This window comes from Gouania willdenowi, chromosome 10 (genome assembly GCF_900634775.1).
Source record: "Gouania willdenowi chromosome 10, fGouWil2.1, whole genome shotgun sequence".
Classification (NCBI taxonomy): Eukaryota; Metazoa; Chordata; class Actinopteri; order Blenniiformes; family Gobiesocidae; genus Gouania; species Gouania willdenowi.
The window spans coordinates 42,617,503-42,645,195 of record NC_041053.1 but is presented as its reverse complement, the minus strand read 5'-3'; the positions used below and the strand labels follow the sequence as shown (position 1 = coordinate 42,645,195).

Sequence of the window (27,693 nt, the reverse complement as noted above, 5' to 3'; positions counted from 1 at the left end):
GTCATAATGTCTATGCACCGCTGCCTCCACCATAAACCGGTCCAAGATGGCGGCGCTGTTGACGTGTCCACAGTCGATGCGTCGTCTACGTATATAATGTTTATGATTTCATTCCCATATTTGAATCATAGTATTATAGATAATTAATTATTAAAATATGCTTTAGATCTTTGAATTGATAAAAATGAGTAAAGTAAAGCCGGTTTTGTCAGAATTTGAGATGAGATGAAACTTCCGGACTGCCGTAGTTTCCTCCCGGACGGTGATAGTGAGCGGACGGTTAATGGCGTCGTTGTGCTGAGAGTCTTTTCCTCTGTTTGCTGATAACATGTTGAGGTTTAGTTTGAGCTCAGCGCTGCTGCTTCTGGTTCTGATCACTGATCGGATTCACTGTGACATCACGGACGGTAACACGGAGCATCTGAAGAGGGAACACTCCCTAACGAAGCCGTACCAGGGTGAGTTTCAGCGGCTCGGGAGCGCGCATGAAGGGCGGAGCTACAATTGTGTGTTTAGTTTATTATTAAAACTAAATGTGGATTGTTACGGTCATGTTTTGATTGTCAAAGATAGATTATTATTCGTTTTTAACATACGATAATTACATGTTATTTTCAGAACCTCTCATTTCAACTTAATCTAAATCTAACAACAAAACCATGTACGATAGACATGATACGTCATGTTCTGCTCCTGTCCAATCAGAGACTTCCCAACCTAAAGCGGAATTAACCGGTTTTCAATGTAAACTTCAATTCCGGAATTACTATTACCATGTAAACACAAAGCAGAACACTTTAATCCCGAATGATTTAATTCGGAATAACTAATTCCGAATTAAAAAAATCACGTAACGTGGCCATTGTTCTATCTATGCAAGTAGTCTACATTTCTAAATTAGAAATACAGCAAAATAGAATAAACACATTTCTCATGAATAACACAAGTGTAAACTGTAAATTACTTTGATCATATTTATTGAAAGCTTGCACATGAAAACATGACAGTGCATAATTAGGCCGATTAAAAGAAGGACAGGACAAGTAGGTCTCAACGAGTCACCGAAAGTACGTGTTAGAATAAAGTCATCTAACAATAGGTCACATGACTGAATATCCAGTAGGAATTAGTAAAACACTTTATAATAATCATCATCTATAAAGGGTAAATAATGGTAAATAGTTAATTAACCTTTAGTAAATAGTTATTTACTGTTAATAGTTCATTAGAGTTTGAACTGAAGAATCCCTTACTAATGCTTTATAAAGCATCTATAAACATGTTTTAGATCGATAATTCATACTTTACTCATAATTAATCATTGTTTTATAAACCGTCTATAATCATTATCTGGATGTTATTATAAATTTGGAACAGATGGTTATAATACGTTGTAAATGGTGTCTATAGCATTCTTAAACATTAGTTGAATTGATGTTCATAAAACTTTAACAAGTGCTTTATACATGGTTTATAAACCATTTAAATATATGTTGATTATTATAATGTTGCAACTAATTCTAGTAATATTTATAACTAATTAGCCATTGGTTCCATTCTATCGCCTCATGTACAAAGACTTGTGTATAAAATGGTGTGAAAAAATTCAGATGTTCTAATCTGTGAGTACGACTACATCCACACGCCTATCGTTTGAACTTCTGAATCAACGCAGATATGAGCGCACATATGTCCCCTCCCTGTTCACGCCCACATTTACATATGCAAATCATATTACAATGAGATTGTCACGGGGATTCCCCTCGGCGTCATCAGAAAAAACTGCTCTTACCACCAGTAACAGGAAAGAAGAGATTTTAGACATTTGAGATCAACAGCCAGTGTTTAAAGTAACGGCGTTTGTTTTTCAGTAACGATGTAATCTAACTAATCACCTTTTACGCCGTTACAACGCCGTTATCGTTACTGAACGTTAAATGCGTTGCGTTACATTCATTGATTAAATAAAATGTTATCAGAAAGCTTCCCCGGCTTCTGAATCGACTGTTGTGAGGAGGCGGGTTAAAAACAAGGTGAGAGATTATGATTGGCTAAGGCGACGTGCCAGCACACACACACACACACACACACACACACACTACAGATGTGATGACTCAGCAGAGATGGTGAGCGTGGAACAATCTGATGAAAAGTTGTTATTTTTAAGGTGACGATACAAACACTACTTTATATTAATTATGATAAAAACAAGAACGTACATGTGAAGTGTTCATTATATCCAGGAGTGAAGACTTTGTCCACATCTGTTGTAAACAACTATAATTTAATAAAACACCTCACAACGACACACATCTAAAAATATGAATTATTTGACATAAAACAACTTTTTTTTTTTTAATAATAACACAAATAGTTACTTTCCTTGGTAATGAGTTACTTTTATTATAGAGTAATTTAGTTACTAACGCAGTTACTTTTTTGAACAAGTAGTGATTAATTATAACTAATTACTTTATTAAAGTAACATTACCAACACTGTCGACAGCAACATGTGAGACGGAGATGATTCAACAGTGAAGATACTGGAATTAATATAGACGCACACAGTTTGCTGAATGCTTGACTGTGTGTGCGTTAAGAAGTGGAAGGTGGATTAAGGAAGACACGTAAAATGCTACATTACTATTACTGTGAGTGCTGCAATTGGTGCTGTGCTGTTATGATGCGCCGTGTATGTGAGTGACATCATCGGTATGCATCCTGTGGTTACCGGAAGTGTTATGTGAAAGTTAAAAAAACCGAGGCGTCCGTCCTGGCGCTCCAAAAGCATAAGTCGTGTGTTCTTGTCTACAACAGCAAGTTAGAACCTCTATAACTGGGACGTTGCATTGGTGGCAGCGGTAACTGGAGAGTGTGCTGGTGTTGATGTTTATTTTGTGAACATTTACTGGACTTTCTAGTCTGACTTTTTTTCTGGCGAGCAGTGCTCGTGTTTGCCTGGGTAACAACAGGTTTTCAACACAGAAGCCTGAAACGGTGGACAGTATTCCAAACCTGCTGCTTCATGGGCTCCTGACGTGAGTGGTGTTAAGGTGGAGCTCCCGTCGCCATTTCGTGGGGACGGCCAAAAGCCATTTAGCATGTGGATTAAACAGTTTGAAGCCGCAGTGCGCGCCCAGACGGGACGCGCAGGCCACGGTGCTTTTCATGCTAATTTGGTGAATCCTTTGCCAACTAGACTGGATGGAGCAGCTTTTCTTTTGTGGGATAGCTTTCCCCCGGATGTGCAGTGTGACTTTAAACGGATGAAAGAGAGATTAAAGGAGGCGTTTGGACAGAAGCAGTTCCTGTTATACTTTCAGACGTGTGTATCTGCAAGATGTCACCAGGTGGATGAAAGTTTATGCTGGTTTATGGTTTTATGCTAATGATATCTCCAGGCTTGTGGCAGAGTCATTTTCAAACTATGACTAAGCTGCACTGGATGGTGAGAAATGCAGGTGTTTTCTTGCTAGACTTGACCCTGCTCTCCAAGCTAAATGCCATGAGCAGGGAGCGACTGACATGGAGGAGGCACTGATAATAGCAGGTCGCTGTGAGCGGGCCAGGCTGTCCCTGAAAGCGACCGTAACGGTGGCACCTTTTTCTCCATCTCATGTTGCTGTGGTGTCCTCTCTCGATGGTGTTGTAGGCACCAATTCTGATGCTGCAAAGAAGCCTGAAGGCCTGAAGGCACAGCGATGTGAAGATGAGCGCGGTGGTCGTGGTCCATCCTCCCTGGGCGACCCAATGACATGCAGGGACTGGCGGCACCTGCCGCTCGAAGTGCTGCTTCGCAGATGCACCATGGTGTGGATCACGGTTGCCTCGTCCGCTGCACCGCAGCTCTCCACAGGCCGACGAGGAAGTGACTTTACGCGTCGGCTTGCAGAATGCTAGATCGCTAGCCAACAATTCTCACCTTCTGAAGGACCTTTTTATGTCCTGCGGGTTGGATCAGATGTACCTTATGGAAACATGGCAACGGGAGGATGAGTATGTTCACCTTTATGAGCTGTGTCCTACGTACTGCTTTGTGTTTGGAACTCCACGGCTTACGCGAGGATGTTTAGGAGGAGGAGGATTAGTGCTCGGTCGCTTTCCGCTGCAGACTGTTGGACATGAACACGTTCAACTCCTTCGAGCTCCAGATGTGTAATGTTGGAAATGAACACTCTTTTTACTGTGTTTTAATCTACCGACCTCCTGGTCCTCTAAGTAAGTAAGTAAGTATTTATTTATAAAGCGCTTTTCGCAGATAAAATCACAAAGTGCTGTACACAGAAACTATAAACATACATTTACATCACATGTGTAGCATCATAAAGGGCAGTAAAAATTAAAAATAAAATCTTGTTAACTAAAAGCTTTTTTGAAAAGCGAAGTCTTCAAATGTTTTTTAAAAGTGTCCACGCAGTTCATCTCCCGGAGAGACTGGGGCAGACCATTCCAGAGTCTGGGGGCTGCAGCCTGGAACGCCAGGTCTCCTCTGGTTTTAAATTTAGTTTTTGGGAACCTTAGTAAGTCCTGCTCGTTTATTCCTAGATGAATTCTCTGAGTTTATGTCATCTATTGTTAAACTGTGTATTAATCCTTGGTGATTTTAATCTACATGTTGATAATTCCTCCTGTCCTATGGCAGCTGAGCTGATGTCTCTAATGGACTCTTTTCACTTTGTGCAACATGTGTCAGGTCCAACACACACTAAAGGTCATACTTTAGATTTGGTCTTTTCTTTTGGTTTAATGATTGATCATCTAGGTATTGAAGATTAACAAATAAGCAACCATTGCTGTATCATATTTAATCTGTCAATCACACTGGTACAGACTACTTCTAATGTGAAAAAGCAGAGACTCATTCTTAATGAAGCAGCAATCAGTGGATTTTCTGCCTCTTTTGATTCAACTACATTTACTAGTTGTGATGATGAAAACCACTAAACTAGAGGTGCACAGACTCTATTTAAAGGAAAAGATAATGGAGATAAATGAATTAATAAAGTGTGCCCACTCTGCTTATTTCACTAATCTTGTTTTGCACAATAAGAGAAACCCAAAGGTTTTGTTCACTACTATTGAAAATCTTGTTCCACCCTCATCGTCCCATGTGTCTGTACACACACAGGAGGACTGTAACCATTTTTAAACTTTTTTGTAAACAAAGTACAAGACATCAGGGCTAGCATCACTCCTCCCTTGGTTAGCTTGTGCAGTGCATCAGCCCCTGTGAGCTCATGGTCCTCCTTCACTCCTGTCAGCCTACAGGATGTTCAGGTTTTAGTAGAAAGATCAAACCCTCATCGAGCTCTGTAGACATTGTTCCTACTTCTCTGCTTTTAAATGTTTTTGATGTTGTTGGTCCTTTGATGGTAAAATTAATTAATCTTTCACTTTTATCTGTCTCGGTCCCCAGCTTTTTTAAACATGTGATAATAAACCCCATTCTTAAAAAACCCAATCTTGATCCGGGGGAGCCTATAAACTACTGACCCATATCTAAGCTTCTCTTCATGTCTAAAATCATGGAGAAAGTGGTTGCTAAGCAGCTAACCTCATACATGGAACAGCATGATATTTATGATAAATATTAATCTGGTTTTAGATCAATCCACTGAAACTGATCTTCTGAAAGTTTCTAGTGACGTGATGATGTCACTGACTCTGGTCGTTACACAGTTTTAGTTTGACTTGATCTGATGCTGCCTTTGATACAGTAGATCATAGTATACTGGTTGATCCACTTACATCTGAGATGGTTTTCTGGTGCTGTTCTCCAATGGTTTACCTCTTATATTAATATAAGAACCTTTAATGTTACTATTAATGATGTAATGTCTAATATGTCCAACCTGTCATGTGGAGTAGCCCAGGGCTCTGTTCTGGTTCCTGTTTAGTTTTTATTGTATCTGATGCCTCTTGGTCGGTTGATCCATGGTTTTAAAAATATATCTAATCATTTTTATGCTGATGATATCCAGTTGTACTGTTCCTTTAATGACTCAGCGTTTCACTTTTTATCAGAGTTCTTAGATTGTATATCCTGTATCAAAAACTGGTTGCCATCAAATGATCTCCAGATAAATTCTAATAAAACATAAACTCTGATCATGTGATTAAAAGTCTCTTGGTGATCTGGGCTCATCTGTTAAAACCTTGTGTTTGATCAGTTCATGTCTTTGGAGGGTCACTGTCATCTACTGACTAAAAACTGTTTTATCATCTGACAAATATCTCTAAAGTCAGACATTTATTATTAAAATCAGATCTAGAACTGGTCATACACACATTTATATCATCACACATTAACTATTGTAATTTGACATGTTTTAATAAGTCGACCCTAAACAGACTCCAGATCGTTCAGACGCTGCTGTCAGACTTTTAACTGGTGCTTCTAGAACATCCCACATTACCACCATTCTTTCTACTCTGCACTGGTTCTAGTGAAGTTTAGAATAAACTATAAATATTAGTTATTACATTACATGAGCGTTACATGGTCAGACCCCTCAATATATCTCAGACTTGTTGTACCCCTACACTTCAGGGCGGGGTGCTCTGGGTCCATGGCTCCTTGGTGTTTTCTCAGGTGTGTATATGGGGGGCGGTGCCTGCCTCTCGGCTTGGGGTCTTAGGGGCGTCTGGAGGGCTGCTCTGCCGTGAGGGGGTGGCCTGGGGCTGGGGCCCGCTCTTTCTGCTAGCCTGGCTGCATCTTTGTGTCCGGGCCAGAGCTTGTGTTTACAGTAGAGGTTCTTACACATACACTGGTCTATGATACACTGACATGTCTTAGACTGTAGATAAAACTGGGCTGAACTTTAGACACGTTGATCCTAAATACCTGTTTTAGGTTTTACCACTCACTCCTTCCGTCTGTCCACAGACACCACCATTATAGCTAAGCGTCACACTGGTCACCAGACTGGATTAATTACACAACATAATATACACAATATACACAACTATAACTTCACGTCTCACTCTCACTTTACAATAATTTACTACCCCGAGTTTCTCCTCCCTGCTAAAAGTAATTTATACATGTTGATTTACATATCTAAAATGAAAAAAAAACATGAATTCCTTAACATTGCAATATGTTTATTGCTCTTCAAATCAAAATTCCAAAATAAAGTTCAGTAAGAATACAAAAGTACAAAGTAATGCATTCAAAGTCAGAAAGGGCTTTTCCAACAAAAAATAAACTTTCCTTTTACCTTAAGAAATGTGTGTGTGTGCTGCTGCTGCTGCTGATGTCACGGTGGGTGTTTCCTCCTTGTCCCGTCGACGCACTGCCGTCAGGTCACACCTGGGATAAAGGACGAGGGTTAGGGGGAACAGCTACCTCTGACCAACGCGTGTGTGTCTTCACTGCCTTGCATTTTTGAAACTCTGAGGAGCCACTCGCATTATTTTCCGGCGCCACCATCTTTGTTTTGGTCAGACGACGCATTGGCGCGCACATTTTGCATCGACATCATCAGTTACGTTGACGTGTTGTCCCGGTGTCACACACTGAGTTTACCTCCATACCGAGTATATAACCCTAACCCTAACATAATCCAATAAACAAATAAAACGCATGTTCGTTCACTTTGAAAACAAAGATAAATTATTTTTTAGCAAAAATTAATTCCGGTGCACATGTGCATGACACCGTCCCTAACCATGAGTAAAGTATTATCTATCTATCTAAAACATGTTTATAGATGCTTTATAAAGCATTAGTAAGGGATATAATCTTCACTTTCAACTCTATAACATCCAGATAACACGCACAATAATGTTATTAATCATTAACAAACACTTTATAAAGTGTATAATATGTAATAATGTGTGCATTAATAAAGTGTTCATATACCATCAATTATAGCATTACAAATCATTAAAAAACATTAATAACTATCATTTTCTGACCAATTCTAAAACCAGGCTGTTTGAGTGGGCGTGTCTATAGATGCTGACTCCACCCAACAGCTGATCACTAGAGACTTTCTTTTGCTATTCACACAGTTGTTATTGTTTTTAGCCATTACAGTAAAACACATAGAGAATAGAAAAGGTGGGGAGAATTGATTGTTTTACAGTGAGGGTGAGATGTGAAGTTGTAGAATACATTGTGCTTATTATGTTGTGTAATCCAGCCAGTATAGTGACAAGTGTGAAGCTTAGCTATAATGGTGGTGGCTGTGAACAGGGGGAATGAGTGAATGGTAGTACCTAAAGCAGGTATTTGGGATTAACGTGTTTAAGGTTAAGCCCAGTATGAGTTTTATCTCACATCCCAAGGCGTGCCAGTGCATCGTATACCAGTATATGTGCAAAAAAAAAAAAAAAACGCTTCTGCAAACCCAGGAACTGCCCCGGGCCCGCAGAACGAGCGGGGGCCAGGGAGCCACAGGCAACCCCCCAGGCGCCCCCAAGATCCCAGGCCGAGAGGCAGCCGCCGCCCCCACACACACATCCGAGGAAGCCCCAAGCAGCCGAGCACCCAGCGCATCCCCCCAACCCCAAGGCCCCCCGCCAGCATCCAGCCCCCACCCACACCCAAGCACCCAACCCCCCCAAGGGGAGGGCCCAGAGAGCCCCCCGCCCGAGACCCCAGCAGAGGGGCCAAGGCCCCCGCCCAGCAGACGGCGGGCCCAGAGCCAGCAGGGTTCGGAACCCAGGCCAGAAGGACCCGGAACGGAAGCAACACCGAGAGCAGCGCCCCCAGGGATGACAAAAACGCCCATAGTCGCCGAGGGCACCAAGGGGATGCTGCAAGCTGCCCCACCGGCCCCCAGGCGCACCGACCAAGCGCGCCAGATCGCCTTTCCTTGATGCTGCCCGCGCGATGCGCCCCAGACAGACCCCACCAAAGGGCCCAGCCACACCGCAGAGCCCGGCTCACAGGGCGCCGCCCAAGCCGGGGCCGCACCCACAGGCATGGCAGGGCGCGGCCCGCACCACCCGCCCCGGAAGACCCCCGCCAGGACCGGCCCCGCCGGACCCAAAGGGCACCACCGCAGGACAGGGAGCCCCCATGGGCGAGCCCCCGGGCAAGACCCCTGCGGGGGGCACCCCCCCCCCCAGCCCACAAACAGGCCACAACCCAGCAAGACCGCGCAGCCCCAGACGGTACAAAGACAGCTGCCCAGGTCCCGCCCCCCACCGGACAGCGCAAGCCACGGGGCAATGCACCCCCCGGCGCAAGAGCGACCGGCGGCCGCCACCACAGGAGAGAGGGACCCCAGCAGCCCCCAGCCAAAGGCGCAGAACCCACCCACCCGCCAGCCCGCAGATAGCAGGACAGACCTACCAAGCGGCCGATACCGACCTCAACCCCCGGAACAGCTAGAGCCGCCCCCCAGCAAAGAGCACCACCCCGGAGCGCCAAGCAACCCCGCCCCAACCCCGGCGCAGACGCCAGCACCCCCCAGCGCGCCCACCCCCCACACCGGCGCGGCAAGCCGCCCCGGACCCACACGCCGCGAGGCGCGCCCCCAAGGCAACCAGGAGACGAGACAAGCGCCAAGCCCCACCCGCAGGGAAGGGGCACCCCCACGCCCCACCAGGCCGGCACCGCCCGGAGAGACCCCGCAAAGAGAGCCCCCAGCAACACCCCTCCATGCCCCCCAGAGACCCATTGCCCCGCCACGCCCGACCGCATCCCCCGATCCCCACACGGTAGCCCCCACCCGACAGGCCCAGATGTGTGAATTTACCCACTACCCTATTCCCTGAGTGAATGTATATGTTTAGTGAATGTATGAAGTGCTATTAAAAAAGGGTGGATGGAGGGGAGCGGTGCTCCCCATTCAGCCTATGTGTATATATGTGTATGTGGTGCAATAGCTCCGGAGGGTGGAAGTGGTGGTCCCACCCTTCGGGGGGTGGTGTGTTGAGGTGTAATTAAAATTGGAGGGATTAGTAGGGCAGCCAGAGGTGGGAGTGCCGCCCCCGTGCCACTACTTAGTAGCACAGGCGGCAGCCCCCTTCACCCCCAGACCCCCAAGGGTTGGGTATGTGAGTGTGGTGCAACAAGTGGGTGAGCCAGACCAGCGGGGAGTGAGTGATGTGAAGTGTCCATGTAGAAGGCCTGTCTGGTAGGAGCCCGGCCCGTCCGGCACGGCACCGCGGGACCCAGAGACGCGCCAAGCAGCACAACCGGAGACCCCCCGCGGCACCCCCCCGAACCACGCCGCCCATACGGAGCACGGGGCACCCCCGCCCAGACACGGCGCCCCCAGCCAGCAGATCAACCACCCCGACGCGGATCCGCCAGGACAGGAGCCACCGGCCACGCCCCTACACACACCCACCTAGCACGGCCCAGGGGAGGCCCCAGCGTGGGCGAGGCCCCACAACTCACCCTTCTCTCCCCCCGAAGCTACACAAGCTGGCCCCTGCGGTCCCCCAAGTGAGCCCCCGAGGAGGGGGGGGGGGCGGCCCGGCCCACCGTGCCAGCGGCACCCTCAGCGAAGGCGCACCCCAGGGAACCAGGGCAAGGCGCCCAGATCGGCCGGCGGAGCAACCCACCGCACCACCCCGCCACCCAACAACCAAGGACGCAAGTGCCGCCCCCAAGAGCAGCCACCCCCAGCGCCGCCCCCATCCCGGACCCCCCGTCCCGAAGCCAGAAACCCCACCACCTTAGGCCCCCAGACGAGCCAACCCCCGAGCTACCCACCCGGCCACAGCCCCCCCACCAGCATCCCGGGCTGACAGGAGCCCCCCACGCCAAACCCAACGGGAGAGCAGGCGCTGAGTGAAGGCGGAGGAGGGGGGAGGACGAGACAGGGGGACAGAGAGCAAGAGGAAATAGTGGCAGAGAGACACGCAGGCCCCCAGCACCAAGGGCCACCCAGACGTGCACGAAGGGGGCAGGAGAGCAACACCAAACCGCCCATGTACCACGAGAGCACCCGAAAGAGACGCACGCCCCCACAGAGGCACTCAAAACACCCCAGCAACCCACTCAAGCGACCATGGCTCAGGTGGTAGAGGGTCGTCTTCTGATCGAGAGGTTGGGGGTTCGATCCCAGTACCTGGCTATGTGTCGAAGTGTCCTTGGGCAAGACACTGAACCCTAAGTTGCTCCCAGTGGTTGACTAGTGCCTTGCATGTCAGTCCTGTCCCACTGGTGTGTGAATGTGAGAGTGATTGGGTGAATGAGCTGATATGTAAAGAGCTTTGAGACTGTTTCAGTGGTGATAAAGATCTATATAAATCCATCCATTTAAATCCATTACCATTTCAAGCCACCCAGGTCAAGGCCACTCCACAAGCCCATGAAGGTCCAGGGCTACAGTTAGATCAGTGTGTTAGTAAAGAGTGGTGCTGGCAGTTGCTTGCAGGCTAGATCATCAGGCTAAAAATGAGAAATTAAGATTCAATGCAATTAGAAAAGGAGTCAGCAGCTTCTAACACTTAGCGGTAGGGCTGGGTATCAATTTGAATTTCCCAAATCAATTCGATTCAGTTCACAATTCACTTTTGATTGATTTTTTATTCAATTATCACGCAGTACCAATTTTACTTGGATATGGATAATTGAATGCTACATTAATCATGTACGTTTTATTTAAATGACTTAAATCAACTCAAAGCACAGACAGTCTGTGTAAATAAAATGGTCACTTTATAAACTCAACACATTCTCATTACTTTGAGTCTCACAAAGGTTTTGTTCTAATGTTCTAGTGGTTGCACAACAAATATAACTGTATAATAAGAGAGACAACCATAAACATAAATAATTGTAAATAAAAGCAAACATCCAGAAATTAAAACGATTCTGAATCGTCTTAAAGTGTAATAAGTCAGGTCTTTGGTAAATGTAAGAAAATACTTTTAATTTCCTGTGAACAGTAAACTTAAGAAAACCACAAGATGCAGAAAAAGCCTTTAAGCCCTCGACAAAATGTTAGAATAATTTTATTTTGTTTTTGAAGCATTTTCATCCTAAACTCTGAACTCCCCCTTGTGTCTGATTTTGGTCACTGCATTTACAGAATCAAAAAACAGACATTGTGCAAAAAATATTTGAAAAAGCCTCTGAAATTGCATATGGCAATAAATTAATAAATCATATTTGAATATATTTATGAAAAACTTGTAAACCTTGGGCCATGAAAGAGTCACAGTGAGTTAACACATTCCGTTCCCACAGGAAAGTGTGAGTGAATGACGGTGTTAGACAATCATTGGTGTTTGTTTATCTTTATCATCGACTATTATCTACATGTTACTACGACCTCCATTAAAGCCTGTATAACTGTGATAACAGCTCCAATCACGTCCTTACAAAACCTTTAGGGCAGAGCGTTTCAGAAAATGACGAGTGAGACTTTAGTCACATGATGCGTTATTGTCCTTTTTTAACATGACTTTGTCCTGGTTTAACGTTGATTTCTACATAAAGAATGATGTCATCACCTCCATGCTAGCAGCTCTCTGCGCTGTGGCCTCCTAATGCTAGTTTTAATCACAGACATTCAAACACCAACGACATGAAGAAAACAAGAAAACCCATTGTGGGGGGTCTGGGGGGACCCTATCCCAGAGAATGTTTTAACACAAATTAAACAATCTGGAACACTCTACATAGTACAATAAGGCAAAATACACTATTTTCTTCAAGCCTAAACACATTTATTTACACCACTTAAGTTGTGGTTTGTGAAAACTTACAATACATATGATATAAAAGTACCTAAAATTTGTAAAATATTAAGTACAATCTAAAGAAAATGCCATTTTCTGAATTTAATGTTAGTTAATTCTGTTGTGACATATTCCCCAATATTTATTTAATTGTAGGTGTGTTTCATAATTAATACAACATGTACTAGTGCAGACATAAGCAACTGGCTGCTTGGGGGCCATATTGGTCTAATGTTATGCTGCCCCCAAAGTAAATGTACAAAATGACAGAAAAATACACAAAACAAGAGCAAGGTAACATAAAAAATGACAAAGAATTACAACATTGCAGGAAAATACAGTAGAAGACAAGAAAAACAGAAAATACTCCAAAAACACTCAAAACTACAACAAAAATGAGCAAAAAGCAACAGTAATACATACAGTTACTCAGAAAAATATGCAACATTACAGAAAATGACAGCAAAAGTACACAAAAAGATAAAAATACACAAAAATTACTCCAAAAATACAAAATGGCAGCACAAATACACAACATGACTGCAAATAAACATATATTTTATAGGAAAAATCTGCATGTGGGTCTGTGTGAGACACAACTTTAGCTTCTTTGTTTTGAACCGTAATTCTATAGAATTGTAGCTGTCTTCATTTAGCACGTGTTCATGTCTGTGGTTCAGCCACAGAAACACACTAACAGCCAATCAGCTAACAGATGGGTGGGGCCAGCGTGTGGAAACAGCCTATCATATCTCTGAACGTCACCAGTGACAGACAAGCTGTGGAGTTCGGTTGCCATGTTGGTTTGTTTCCAAGTAAGTATCATGCAGTGAGCGTAGACTGTACAGTAAGAAGTGAGGAGGACAGTAGAGGCAGCCGCTATGACATGGACGACTGGGATTGGTTATCTCAGTCAGTCAATCAGAGTTACTAGAACTACGGCAAACCACGTGGACCAAAGTTTATTATTGTGAAAAAAAATTGAGTATTGAATGGGGAAATATAGGTGTGACAAATGTCAAGTGTGGCGTGAGAATGGGTCAAATTGCGTGACTGTCACAGTCAAAGGGTGGGGCTTGGCAGTTTGTTTAACACCTTTGTGGAGGTAGAAAACATTGGTTTCATATGCTCTGAACTTTTTGGTGTTAATTCTAAGTGGTATGTGTGGAGGAAACCAGACACTGCTCATCACCTGCCCAATACAATCCCAACAGTGAAACATGGTGGTGGTAGCATCATGCTATGGGGGTGTTTTTCAGCTGCAGGGACAGGACGACTGGTTGCAATTAATGTGACCAAGTACAGAGATATCCTAGAAGAAAACCTCTTCCAGAGTTCTCAGGACCTCAGACTGGGCTGAAGGTTCACCTTCAACAAGACAATGACCCTAAGCACACAGCTACAATAACAAAGGAGTGGCTTCAGAACAACTCTGTGACCATTGTTGACTGGTCCAACCAGAGCCCTGACCTAAACCCATCTCTGGTGAGACCTGAAAATGTCTGTCCACCAACGTTCACCATCCAACCTGACAGAACTGGAGAAGATCTACAAAGAAGAATGTCAGATGATCCCCAAACCCTGGTGTGGAAAACTTGTTTCATCATTTCCAAGAAGACTCATGTCTGTACGAGCTCAGAAGATGTTTCTACTCAATACTGAGCAAAGGGTCTGAATACTTATGACCATGTGATATTTGACTTTTTATTTTTTAATACATTTACAAACATTTCTACATTTCTGTGTTTTTCTGTCCAGATGTGGTGCTGAGTGTGCATTAATGAGAAATAAAATCAACTTTTTATTTTAGCAAATGTCTGAAATAAAGTGAAAAATTTACTGTAGATACTAAGGATCGGCATCCTTAGTATCTACAGTAAATCCATGATGTAGTTATCCAGCTTCATAGTACAGGCCCTAAGATGCTCTCATAGTCAGTCATTTTTGTTGGGTATTTGTTTACATTTCATTCTTCTTGTGTGTTTGTGTTGTCGTTTTGTATGTTTTTTTGTCATTTATAAACAGAATGTGTTCATTAAAAACATTTGTTTCGTTTTGTGTGTGTGTGTGTGTGTGTGTGTGTTGCAGGCGTGGGCAGTCAGTGGGATTTCTCAGGCAGTACGTTGGTCACCAGTTCATACGTGCGACTCACTCCAGATGAACGGAGCAAACAGGGATCCATCTGGAACACCGTGGTGTGTTTGTGTGGTCTAGTTGTGTACTTGTGTAGTAACGTGTAGTAATTGTGTATTTGTGTGTAGCCTTGCTACCTGAAGGACTGGGAGATGCACGTCCACTTCAAAGTTCACGGCTCGGGGAAGAAGAATCTCCATGGTGACGGTTTTGCCCTATGGTACATCAAAGACGGGCTGTATCCAGGTAACAGACGCCACTCCCACTCCCTCTCCTTCCTTGCTCGCCCTTTGCTTCGTGAGGCTGAGTCATTCATTCATTGTTTTATCTTCATCATCTTCATCATCATGATTCTATCACAAAGATCAAAGGCTACGAAATCAATTAGTGTCATTAATTGTTAAATTACTTTGATTTGGAAAAAAGCTGATTTTTGTTGTTTTTTGTAACGTAACAAATAAATGAATCACTTTGTCCTTTTTAATCTAAACGTGTGTTGGTATTAATAAAATAAATATATAAACATAATTAATCAATTCAAAAAATTGATGGATTAATAAATGAAAGAAAACGATAATAAAATACTTTACTTCATTAATTATTAGATTAATAAATAAAAAGATTAATAGGTAAAGAAAGAAATTAATAAATAATGTATATTTAAATGTAAAGATAATCTGAATAATGTTTGATAGATTTTAATTTGAAAATCAATTTTAAACTTGTTAAATGAATAAATAAAATTCATTGATTAAAAGAATAGATTAATTAATACAAAAAACAATAATAAAAATAGTTGAAATAATTAAATTGTAAAAGTAAAGATAGTCTGCATATTGTACGATAGATTTTAATTTCATAATGACTTTTAAGCATGTTAAATATACAAATAACATTAATAAAAAAGTTGATGGATTAATAAATAAATGAAATGAATCAGGTGACCAGTGTAAAGCTTTGGTACGTATAATGGTGGTGGGCGTGGTCAGAGGGAAGGAGTGAGTGGTAAAACCTAAAACAGGTATTTAGGATCAACGTGTCTAAAGTTAAGCCCAGTTTTATCTACAGTCTAAGACATGTCAGTGTATCATAGACATATGTATGTGTAAAAACCACGACTGTAAACACAAGCTCTGTCCTAGACATGAAGATGTAGTTTATTAATCAATAGATTAAATAAATTGTTTAATTTTAAAAGTAAAGATAATCTGAATAATGTTCAATAGATTTTGATTTGAAAAACAATTATAAGCACATTTATGACTTCCTCATTATCCTCATCCTCACTCCATTGTGTGTGTGTGTGTGTGTGTGTGTGTGTGTGTGTGTGTGTGTGTGTGTGTGTGTGTGTGTGTGTGTGTGTGTGTGTGTGTGTGTGTGTGTGTGTGTGTGTGTGTGTGTGTGTGTGTGTGTGTGTGTTGTGTGTGTGTGTGTCCATCCTCAGGCCCTGTGTTTGGAAACCACGACCCGTTTCATGGCCTCGCCATTTTACTGGACACCTTCCGCAATGACCTCCATGGGATGGATGTAAGTGTGTGTGTGTGTGTGTGTGTGTTACAGGTGTGGTACTCTCATATGGCGCTCTGTTCTGCGGTCTGGCCGTGTTTATTGATACGTTTTCTAACGATGAGGCGGTGGATGTGAGTGATCGTCACGGTAACAGACAGCAGCAGCATGTGATCCCCATGGACACGCCCCCTCACCATCTCTGTGTGTGTGTTTCACAGAGGAAGAGAGGCTCACGTGTTTGTGTGTAAACTTTCTACACACACACACATGTCTGTGGGTGTATCAACTCGACTGGTGACCATTATATCTGGTGACTGAAGCCTCAGTGTTTACAACACAAGAAATACACACTTCACATCCTAATCACTCACACAATAACACGATCACCAGTAGATCTGGAACACCAGCAGCTACAACAGAGAACACACGAGTCATTCATCACATTTAAACTAACATCACACACACTTCAGTCTCAACGATTTCTACATTTTTTTACCAATTGTTCCATAATTATTAATAATAATAATTATTATTATTATTAATAATAATTATAATAATGATAACTTTTATTTGTAATGCACTTTACATTTGACACCAAATCTCAAAGTGCTACAAGAGTTAAAACAGTAATAATACACAATATGTATTAAAAAGAAAGGACTAGGAGGGGGTTCCACACTGGTTGATGTGTGTGGTGTGAGCAGATCAGTGAGGTAGGTGGGGGCTGACAGTGATGGGGGTGTGTTACAGTAGTCCACCCTGGAGGAGACAAAGGCGTAGGAAGGAAGAGGGAGGGGCACAGTTTAAAAATATTACAGAGTGAAAGAAAGTTTTGCAGATGGAGGTGACATGACTGTCAAAGGTAAAGTGGGGGTCTAATTTAACCCCCAGGTTTGTGACAGAGGGAGAGAGGGGAATGGTACAGGGGGGAGTGACTTTGAAATATAGTTGTGTCGTCAGCATAGCAATGGAAATGAATTCCATGCCTGGTGATGACACGACCCAGGGGGAGCATGTAGATGGTGAAGAGGGTTGGGCCGAGTACGGAGCCCTGGGGGATATTTTGTTTTGGTTTTTGGTGATTAAACACAGATCATTTATGATATGAACCTCATTCAAGCTTTGGCCTGAACTCCAAACTAAAACCTACATATATTTATATCAGAGCCTGACCTGAAACCTACAGTTAAAACCTTTTTTTCCTCATAAAAATGACATATTTACATTTGTTTTATTGGTAAACCTGCTTTTATTAACACTTAACAGACTGTTAATGTCATCATTAGATCAGTGCACGAGGAAACAAGTGCACGTCAAACACACACAGGTGCACAGCATGCTATAGAGATAGATCTATTTACATAATCAATGTATCAAACATAAGGATAATCCATGTTCTTGTGAAGAAAAATGATTGTGTCTTAATTCTGTCCCTCAGAGGACAGTCCACTGACTATTCTCTACGTGTGCCATAGTCTTGGTCGACCAACCATTTCCTTGATTGACCACAGCCCTACTGGTGACTCTGTTTCTGTGGGAGGGACCAAAACCAGATTGGAATTTTTCATATAGTCTGTTAGATTTGAGATGATTATGGAGCTGAGTGGAAACTACTTTTTTGAGGAGTTTGAAAATGAATGGTCTGTAGTTTGACAGTGGTTTAGGGTCTAAGGGGGGTTTAATGAGAGCGGTTTTGAGGGAAGTTGGAACATGGCCTGTTTCAAGGACAGGTTTATTATTTTGGTTATGAGGGGACTGATGATTTGTTGTGAGGAGATGGGAGGGGATTGAGGCGGTAAGTGGATGGGTTAGATTCAGGAATGATGTTCTCATTTGTGCTGCCAAGTGGCGTGAGTTTCTTTAGCCAGTAGGCGTGTATCATGTCCAGTTTTTCATACCTGAGACTCTTTCTTAGATGTTTTGGAGTTGTGAACAGACAGCTTCATTGTCTGTGGTGCACCTCTTTAGGTGGCTGGAGCCTTTGTTTGGCAGTTTCCAATGCTTCAGGTATGGGCATCTCTGTCTCTGCGCTGCCTTGATGTTAGCCTCCAGCCTTCTTCTCCATGGTGGGTATTTCATCTCATGGTTGCTCTAGGATCAGTGCTGCTGTGGAGTATATCAGCTCATTGGTTTCTACTGGAGTAGTAGCACTTCACCCATTCCAGTCCTGTTCCAATAGCCCATTATTCATCAAAGTGCTCTGGTTCTCCAGCACCTGACGCAGACCTTGTTTGGTCGGGCGACGTCTAAGCCGGCATGTCTTTCATGTCATTGTCTCTCATCATTGTATGAGGTAGGCAGTAGCATGAAGCCCAAAGATGGTATATTGCTCATTTTTCCCCCTGGGGATTCGAACCAAGGACCTCCTGTGTGCAAGTCAGGTGACTTACCAGTTAAATATATATATATATATATATATATATATATGGTACCACACACACACACACACATATATATATATATATATATATATATATATATGGTACCACACACACACACACACACATATATATATATATGGTACCACACACACACACACACACACATATATATATATATATATGGTACCACACACACACACACACACACATATATATATATATGGTACCACACACACACACACACACACACATATATATATATATGGTACCACACACACACACACACACACACACACATATATATATATGGTACCACACACACACACACACACATATATATATATATGGTACCACACACACACACACACACACACATATATATATATATGGTACCACACACACACACACACACACACACACATATATATATATGGTACCACACACACACACACACACACATATATATATATATGGTACCACACACACACACACACACACACACATATATATATAAGAGGCATATGTGTATAATGAGCTTTTTCCTCTCCAACATTTAGTTCCATGAGTATTTCTTACATTGATAGGATGTGATAAAGTTCCTCATGTTCACCTTTCATGATCATTTCATAATAAAGTCGTCTTTAGGTTGTTGTGTAAGAGTTTTTTCCATTCCTTTACCCCAATGCTAATGTTTAAATCTTTTTCCCATTTTTCTCTTACCTCATTTTAAGTTAAACATTACTTTTGTAATATTTTATAAATATTGGAGAGATTTCCTTTAGCTTTCTTTGTATTTTGGACCAAATACTGTAATATTTTATTTGTTGTATCATTATCTTTGCATGCTGCATAAGGTCACCTTTTAGCTGTAAAAACTTATAAAAAAGTTTTAGCTCTAGTTCATAAGTTGCAGCTGTTGTTTGAAATGAATCTATTGTAATGTTTGTAATGTTTTTAACCCTTTGCTGGCCCACAAATCTAATATTGTGTCAGACTTTTTTGGTTTGAAGTCAGGATGATGTGTTATTTCCCAGAAGAGAACACGTTCACTATTTAACTTTAGTATTTTACACGCCTGCTTCCTTTTTAAATAGTGTTTAAAAGTTGTTTTTTACTTATGAACATTAATATCCTATTGATAACCAGCCTGTCATATGATCAGGTTAGATCTGTGAAGATCAGCAGGTCTGGTCCTGGTCAGTAGATGAAGGAGACCACTGAGAGTTCCAGGGGCCACAGTGGGGGACAGTCACTGCTGTGGTATCTGTCATTGTGTCCTTGGGCAAGGCACTGCACCCACATTGTCTCGTATGAATGTAGTGTGAGTGAGTGTTGGTGGTGGGAGGGGCCTATGGTTCACTATGGCAGCCTCGCTTCCGCCAGTCTGCCTCAGGGCAGCTGTGGCTACAATAGTAGCTTACCACCACTAAGTGTGGAGTGAAATAATAATCTCTTAATTCTGTAAAGTGACTTTGAGTGTCCAAAAAAGCACTATATAGAATTAATGCATTATTGTTGTTATTATTATTATTATTATTATTATTATTATTATTATTATTATTATTATTATTATTATTATTAATACTTATTGTTCGAATTGAATCCATTTCACCTCTGTTACTTCTTTCATCCATTGCTTGATTTTAAGAATCTATGTAGCATAAAAGTAGTTTTATAAATTAAGAACCTAATCCTTCTTTCTGCTGTTGTAAAGTTTTACATTTTATTCTCTGCATTCTATTATATTCCATATAATTTTATTCCATTTATCAAACTTTGATTTTGCTATTGTGTTGGTAATGCCTGAAACAGGAACAAGGTAGTACCATCATGTTTAGTGTTAACTCAGTATTCCATCTGGTATTATCTTTAATTTATTTAAGTCCTGTTATTTTCTTTTCTGACACACCATAATTACTATTATACAGCTCTTCTAAATCCTTACTAATGGTAATACCTGAATGTTTTATTTTCTGTGTGCGTCCTACCTACGCTTATATTAATCTTTAAGATCAATCAATCAATCAATCTTTTATTTGTATAGCGCCAAATCATAACCAATGGTATCTCAAGACACTTTACAGTAGAGCAGTCTTAAGGACGGACTCTTCATTTTATGGATACACACATATGCATATATACGTATATACACATACATATGTATCCCACACCCAACATGAATTCATCATGGCGGCAAGGAAAACCTTCTGTTAAGCATCAGGAACCTTGTGTGGATCCCATTCCTATGATGAACAGCCATCCACGTTATGCTGTGTTGGGTGTGTGCAGAGGAAAGGGTGGAGACAGAGTTGTTGAGACTCTGTAACTCCACACTGAGGATCCCACGGACCTGCAAGACAAAAGCCAGAAGGAGAACAGGAGCAAACACACAAGGGAAGAAGCAGACATAGAGGGAGTGTTTGAAAGAGGAATGGGACCCTCTCCGGTCCCTCTCTAACCTAAATGACCTCTCTCTTAACGCCCTCTCCAACCTCTCTCCAACCGAGCATGCCAGACCCCCCCCCCCCGGCAGTCTATGCCTATTGCATCTTAACTATGAGCTATGAGCTGGTTCCTAACTAAAAGCTTTACCAAAGAGGAATGTTTTGAGCCTAACCTTAAAGGTAGAGAGGGTGTCTGCCCCCCGAACCGTGGTTGGTAGATGGTTCCAGAGAAGTGGGGCCTGATAACTGAAAGCTCTTCCTCCTATACTACTTTTAGAGACAAATGGAACAACGAGTAGTCCAGCATTTTGAGAGCGTAGTGTTCTGGGGGGATTGTATGGCACTACAAGCTCCTTGAGATAGACTGGTGCCTGTCCATTTAGGGCTTTATAAGTGAGAAGAAGAATCTTGAATTCTATTCTATATTTTATGGGAAGCCAATGCAGAGAGGCTAATACAGGAGTAATGTGATCTCTTCTCCTAGTTTTAGTCAGTACACGTGCTGCAGCATTTTGAACCAGCTGAAGTGTCTTAAGCGACTTGTTCGGGCAGCCTGCTAAAAGAGAATTACAATAATCCAGTCTAGAGGTAACAAAAGCATGGACTAGTTTTTCGGCGTCGCCCTGAGACAGGATAGATCTGATTTTAGCAATGTTACGGAGTTGAAAGAAGGCAGTTCTTGAAGTTTGTTTTATGTGAGAGTTGAAGGATAAGTCCTGATCAAATAGAACCCCAAGGTTTCTAACAGTTGTGCTTTGTGCCAGAGTAATGCCATCTAGGGCAGTTAGGCTAGCATAGGTTTCTGTAAGGTGTCGTGGGCCCAGTACAATGACCTCAGTCTTGTCTGAGTTAAGAAGAAGAAAATTTTGGTCCATCCAGGCCCTAATGTCCTTTAGACAGGCCTCAAGTTTAGATAGCTGATTTGTCTCACCTGGCTTCATTGATACATACAGTTGGGTATCATCAGCATAGCAGTGGAAGTTAACAGAGTATTTTCTCATAACATTACCAAGGGGGATCATATAGATACAGAAGAGGATTGGACCTAGCACAGAGCCCTGAGGAACCCCGTAGCTTACTTTAGTGTACACAGAAGACCTATTATTCACGTGTACAAACTGGTACCTATCAGATAGGTAGGACTTAAACCAGTTTAGGGCAGTCCCTGTGATTCCAAGTAATTCCTCTAATCTCTCTAGTAGAATATAGTGATCTATAGTGTCAAAAGCTGCACTAAGATCTAATAAAACCAGCACTGAGAGTCGTCCTTCATCTGAAGCCCAGAGTAGATCATTAGTTACTTTAACTAAAGCAGTCTCTGTGCTGTGTTGAGCTCTAAAACCTGACTGGAAGTCCTCGAACAGGCTGTTGTTTTGAAGAAATTCACAGAGCTGAGCCGCCACAACTTTCTCAAGAATCTTTGAAATAAAAGGAAGATTAGATATAGGCCTGTAGTTTGCTAAAGTGCTGGAATCAAGAGTAGGTTTTTTGAGAAGGGGTTTGATTACAGCTACTTTAAAGGACTGTGGCACGTAGCCTATTGATAGGGATATATTTATTGTCTCCAACAAAGATGGGCAGACCAGGGGAACAACTTCTTTAAACAGCTTAGTTGGGATCGGATCTGAAAGGCAGGTCGATGGTTTGGAGGATGAAATAATAGAGTTAAGTTCCTGAAGTCCTATATGTGTGAAACAGTTTAGGTTAGGCCTATTTACATTTAATGGTACAGCAGGCCCAGGTGAAGGCAGGGAGTGGCTAATTTTATCTCTAATCTTATGAATTTTATGGTTAAAAAATGTCATAAAGTCCTCACAGCTGAGGGCTAGAGGAATCATGGGCTCAATAGAGCTCTGACTTTGTGTTAGCCTGGCTACAGTGCTGAAAAGGTACCTCGGATTATTTTTATTTTCTTCAATTAGTGAGGAGTAGTATGTAGATGGACTATGTCGTATGGCTGTCATGTATTTACTATGGCTTTCTTGCCAGAGTATTCGTGACTCCTCTGTTTTATTGGAGCGCCACATTCTCTCTAATTTACGGGTTGTTTGTTTGAGTGTGTGAGTTTCAGAGCTAAACCACGGAGCTTTCCTCTGACGTTTAATAGTTTTTTCCCTCAATGGGGCAATTGAGTCCAAGGTGGATTTTAGTAGACTAGCAGAGCTATCGACAAGCAGATCCAGTTGAGAGGGGTTATAATTAATATCATAGTTATTTATTGGATGGTGCACTGAGTTTAAGGCAGCAGGAATGGCCTCTTTAAATTTAGCCACAGCACTATTGGACAGATTTCTACTCCTAACTATTTTATTGCACAGTGCGAGATCCTCTAGGATAATGTTAAAAGATATTAAAAAGTGATCTGATAGCAGAGGATTTTCAGGGTAGACTTTTAGTTCATTAATATCAAGGCCATATGTTAGAACAAGATCAAGAGTATGATTTAAACGATGAGTAGCTTCATTAATAGTTTGAAAAAAGCCAACTGAGTCTATTAGGGACATAAAGGCTGAGCTCAGGCTATCACTATCTTTGTCCACATGGATATTAAAATCTCCTACTATCAGTATTTTATCAGAACTGAGGACTAAGTTTGATATAAACTCAGAGAATTCTGATAGAAATTCAGAATAAGGGCCTGGAGGACGGTAAATTATCACAAATAAGACTGGCTGGAAGGTTTTTGATTTGGTATGAGATAAATTTAGAACCAGGCTTTCAAAGGAAGTGTAACTGGCCTTTGGTTTAGGATAGATTAGGAGAGAGGAATGATAAATAGCTGCTACACCACCTCCACGGCCTATGTCTCGTGGCATATGAGTATTTAAATGACTGGGAGGAGTGGCTTCATTTAAACTAACATATTCATCTTGATACAGCCATGTTTCAGTTAAACAGAATAAATCAAAGTTATTTTCTGAGATAAGGTCATTTACTAGTAGAGATTTGGATCTCAGTGATCTAATATTTAATAGAGCACATCTAATGCTTTTATGTTTTGGTGTTTCTAGATTTGAGATTTTAATTTTTTTCAGATTTTTATAATTGATAGCTCTTTTATTTGATTTTATGTTAAAATCATTGTGAAATATGGGTCGGGGGACTGACACCGTCTCTATAAAATAATATTCATCACCATCACAACAGTTGTCATGGCGATGAACACAGCTATCATAATAGCAATGGGAGGGAAACTGTCCTAAGGCAAGCGCAGAGGGGCGTGGAGGACTCCGCCTCTGTAACATGGTCTCATTCATGAGATGTCATAAATGTGCCATGTTTTCTGATAGTAGAGATGCTCCCTCCAAAGTAGGATGGATTCCATCTCTTCCTATCAGGTTCGGTTTTCCCCAGAAGGATCTCCAATTATCAATGAAGCCCACCTCGTTTTCTGGACACCACCTCGATAGCCAGCGGTTAAATGATGACATGCTATAGGCTATACATGTCATCACTGGTCAGATTTGGTAAGGGACCAGAGAAAATTACGGAGTCCGACATTGTTTTAGCATAAGCACAAACTGATTCAATGTTCACTTTGGTTGCTTCCGACTGACGACGTCGGGAGTCATTAGTGCCGACATGGAGGACTATCCTATCAAACTTACGGTTACTCTTTGCCAGCAACTTTAGATTTGATTCTATGTCGCCCGCTCTGGCCCCTGGGATGCACCTCACGATGCCCGCTGACTTCGCTAGCTTCACGTTTCTCACTATGGAGTCGCCAATTATCAGAGTTTGTTCCCCGGTGAGTGTGTTGTCCTCACAGAGGGGGGAGAACCTGTTTGAGACGTGAACATGGTGGTGTCCCGAGCGGCTTTTTGACCTTCGACTATGCTTACCACGGACAGTAACCCACTCATTGCTGGCCGGGGGGGAAGCTAAGCTAGAGCTAGCACGGTCCACACCGGCTAGGTCCTGCTTGCTAGCTTCTGTTTTGGTATCAGGGGTGCGGAACCGCTTCTCCAGATTGTTGATCCTCGCCTCCATATCTAACAGTACGCTACACTTTATGCAACTACCATTGTCCCTAAAGGAGGACGAGGAGTAACTAAACATCTGACACACCGGGCAGGAGAGCGGAGGGGAGGAGAGAGAAGCCATAGGTGCTAAATTTAAGCTAAGCTAAGCTAAGGACAAAAGGAAGTTTAAAGGAGATTACACTGCCTATAAGAGGCGAGATTGCTTTTTACTTAACCTTCGTACGTTTAACTCTACGGTAAAAAATTAAAACAAGTGTTTTCAAGGCTAAAATATCAATGACAAGTTTGATTAGAGTTAGCAGAACACAGTAGTAGAGCGCTGCAAGCAGCGGTAGAGCGTAAACAGGAAATGATCGATACGTCACCACGTCAGCACGTCACCTAAACAACAACATTACTGATGGTAATCATGGATATGGACCCAGATCAATATAAACACTGGAAACAAGACTCAGACTGTGCTTATTTACAGACACTGAATTCAATGTGGAAACCAAGAGTAAAAAAGGTCTGTCACTTATTCATTTCAATTGTCGTAGTATGTATGCAAATTTTGAACACATTAAGGATTACATTACAACCTTATAGAAGTGTGAAATAATAGCGCTGTCAGAAACATGGTTAAATGAACAGAAAGGTATGAACTTTTCGATAGGATATAAATTTGTACAACCATCCTATGTTCAGGTAAAGACATTAAAACTCTAATAGAAACAACAAATGAGGATCTATCAAAAATCCAAACATGGCTCAATGTAAATAAACTAGCCCTAATAATTGAAGAAGTAAAAGAATATAGAGCACTAGGAGTGTGGATAGATGAGAAACTGACCTGGAAAAAACACATACAAGTAGTTAAAAACAAAGTTGCTAAAAGCAGCTTCATCCTATGGAAATGACAACAAATACTACAAACCACATCACTGAAGACAATCTATTCTTCCCTTATTGGGTCACATTTAAATTACTGCTCAGAAATCTGGGGAAACACCTACAAAACGTATCTTAAACCTTTATTTAAACTTAAAAAAAAACAATTATAATTCTATATAAAGCACCACACAACACACACACAAATGAACTATTTGAAAAGGCCAAATACCTAAAACTGCAAGAAATAATACACTACAACACACAAATTCTAGCATTTAGGGCCTCACTTAAAACACTCCCATATTAAATACAAAAACGTTTCATATACAAACAAACTGCTTATGAACTAAGACATAATAATGTGTTTATACAAGAAAGGGTTAAATCTAACATTGGAAAACACAGCACTGTTAATAGAGCTATTACCAGCTGGAATAACCTTGATGTAGATACAAAACAAGCAAACGGCTGGGAATGAAATCATCAGGGAAGAAGGACGACACGAACAACGATGGAGAGGAGGAGGAATAAAAAAAGACAACACTGACTACAGATGAGAATAAATCCTACATAAAAAAGGACAAAAAAAAAAAAAAATTGTAATTGCGCTCAGAAGAACCAAAGACTGTTTGACCAGAGAGACAAGCTTTGATGTAAATGTTCTGTTTTAAACAGGGGGCGGGACCTAGATAAGCAAACTGCTTCTCTCGTCTCCTTTTTCGACATGTACAAAACAAAAAAAAAAAGAAAGAACAGAACTTCTGTGAATGCAACCATGTCGGAAATAAACTGAATAAATAAATAAATATTATATTATTATATTTAGACCCTGAGACTGCACTATATTCATCAATTGTTTCCATTAATTCATCTACAGATTCTTCTGGTGAAATAAGATAGACAATGATGTCATCTGCATAAAGTGCCATATTATGTATTTCCTTTCTTACCTGTAATCCTTTGATATTTTCATTCTGTCTTATTGTCTCTGCTAACATTTCACTATATATAGCGAATGATGTCTGATAATCATTTATTGATTTTATTTTTTCAGATCAAACTAAATATTCATAGTTTAACTATTGAATAATTACAGAACAATTAATAAAAATGTCAAACTTTATTGATGTGTGTGTGTGTGCGTGTGCGTGTGCGTGTGTGTGTGTGTGTGTGTGTGTGTGTGTGTGTGTGTGTGTGTGTGTGTGTGTAGCGTTCCTTCCCTTTCATCTCAGCGATGGTGAACAATGGTTCTCTAAACTACGACCACGGGAAGGACGGACGTTCCTCAGAACTGGGAGGATGTTCTGCTGAAATCAGGAACAGAGAACATGATACGTACCTCGCTGTACGCTACTCTAGAGAGAGACTGACGGTACTACAAACACACACACACACACACATAGGGTGCTTTCACACATTCTATTTGTCAAGCACACACAACTTTCTGAACAACATCACGCAGCCAAAACGGTCGGTCGCCGATTGGACAGAAAACTTCAGCCTCCATAGACTTCAGTCAGAAAAATACATTTTCTAAAGAAAATCCTCAAACAAACCCCCAGAAACATAATCAATAATTATTCAAAATAACCCATAATCACACCATCCCACAACCTGTGCCAATGCACGACATAAACACAGCTGATGTCATCACCCGTCAGCGCTCAGAGGCGTCATGTGACAGGTGACTTAGCGATAAGGATGTATAATGTGTGAGCA

The 27,693-nt window shown here is 41.8% G+C and overlaps 1 protein-coding gene across 1 annotated transcript; it reads left to right on the top strand.

Annotated features, from left to right (window-relative positions):
* Nucleotides 1-242: 242 nt before the first annotated feature.
* LOC114471107 (vesicular integral-membrane protein VIP36-like) lies at nt 243-27,526 on the top strand. The gene is made up of 5 exons (XM_028459693.1): nt 243-458; nt 14,740-14,846; nt 14,913-15,030; nt 16,229-16,311; nt 27,185-27,526. Exons 1-5 carry the CDS (start codon nt 329-331, stop codon nt 27,509-27,511), a joined length of 765 nt encoding a protein of 254 aa, XP_028315494.1. The 5' UTR covers nt 243-328; the 3' UTR covers nt 27,512-27,526.
* The last annotated feature ends 167 nt before the right edge of the window (nt 27,527-27,693 follow it).

What these genes read in the sequence shown, in the direction of transcription:
- LOC114471107 (XM_028459693.1), top strand. Translation starts at nt 329, where the DNA reads ATGTTGAGGTTTAGTTTGAGCTCAGCGCTGCTGCTTCTGGTTCTGATC. An exon ending in GATCCATCTGGAACACCGTG is followed by an intron (nt 14,847 to 14,912) that starts GTGTGTTTGTGT and finishes ATTTGTGTGTAG; the next exon opens with CCTTGCTACCTGAAGGACTG. An exon ending in CAAAGACGGGCTGTATCCAG is followed by an intron (nt 15,031 to 16,228) that starts GTAACAGACGCC and finishes GTCCATCCTCAG; the next exon opens with GCCCTGTGTTTGGAAACCAC.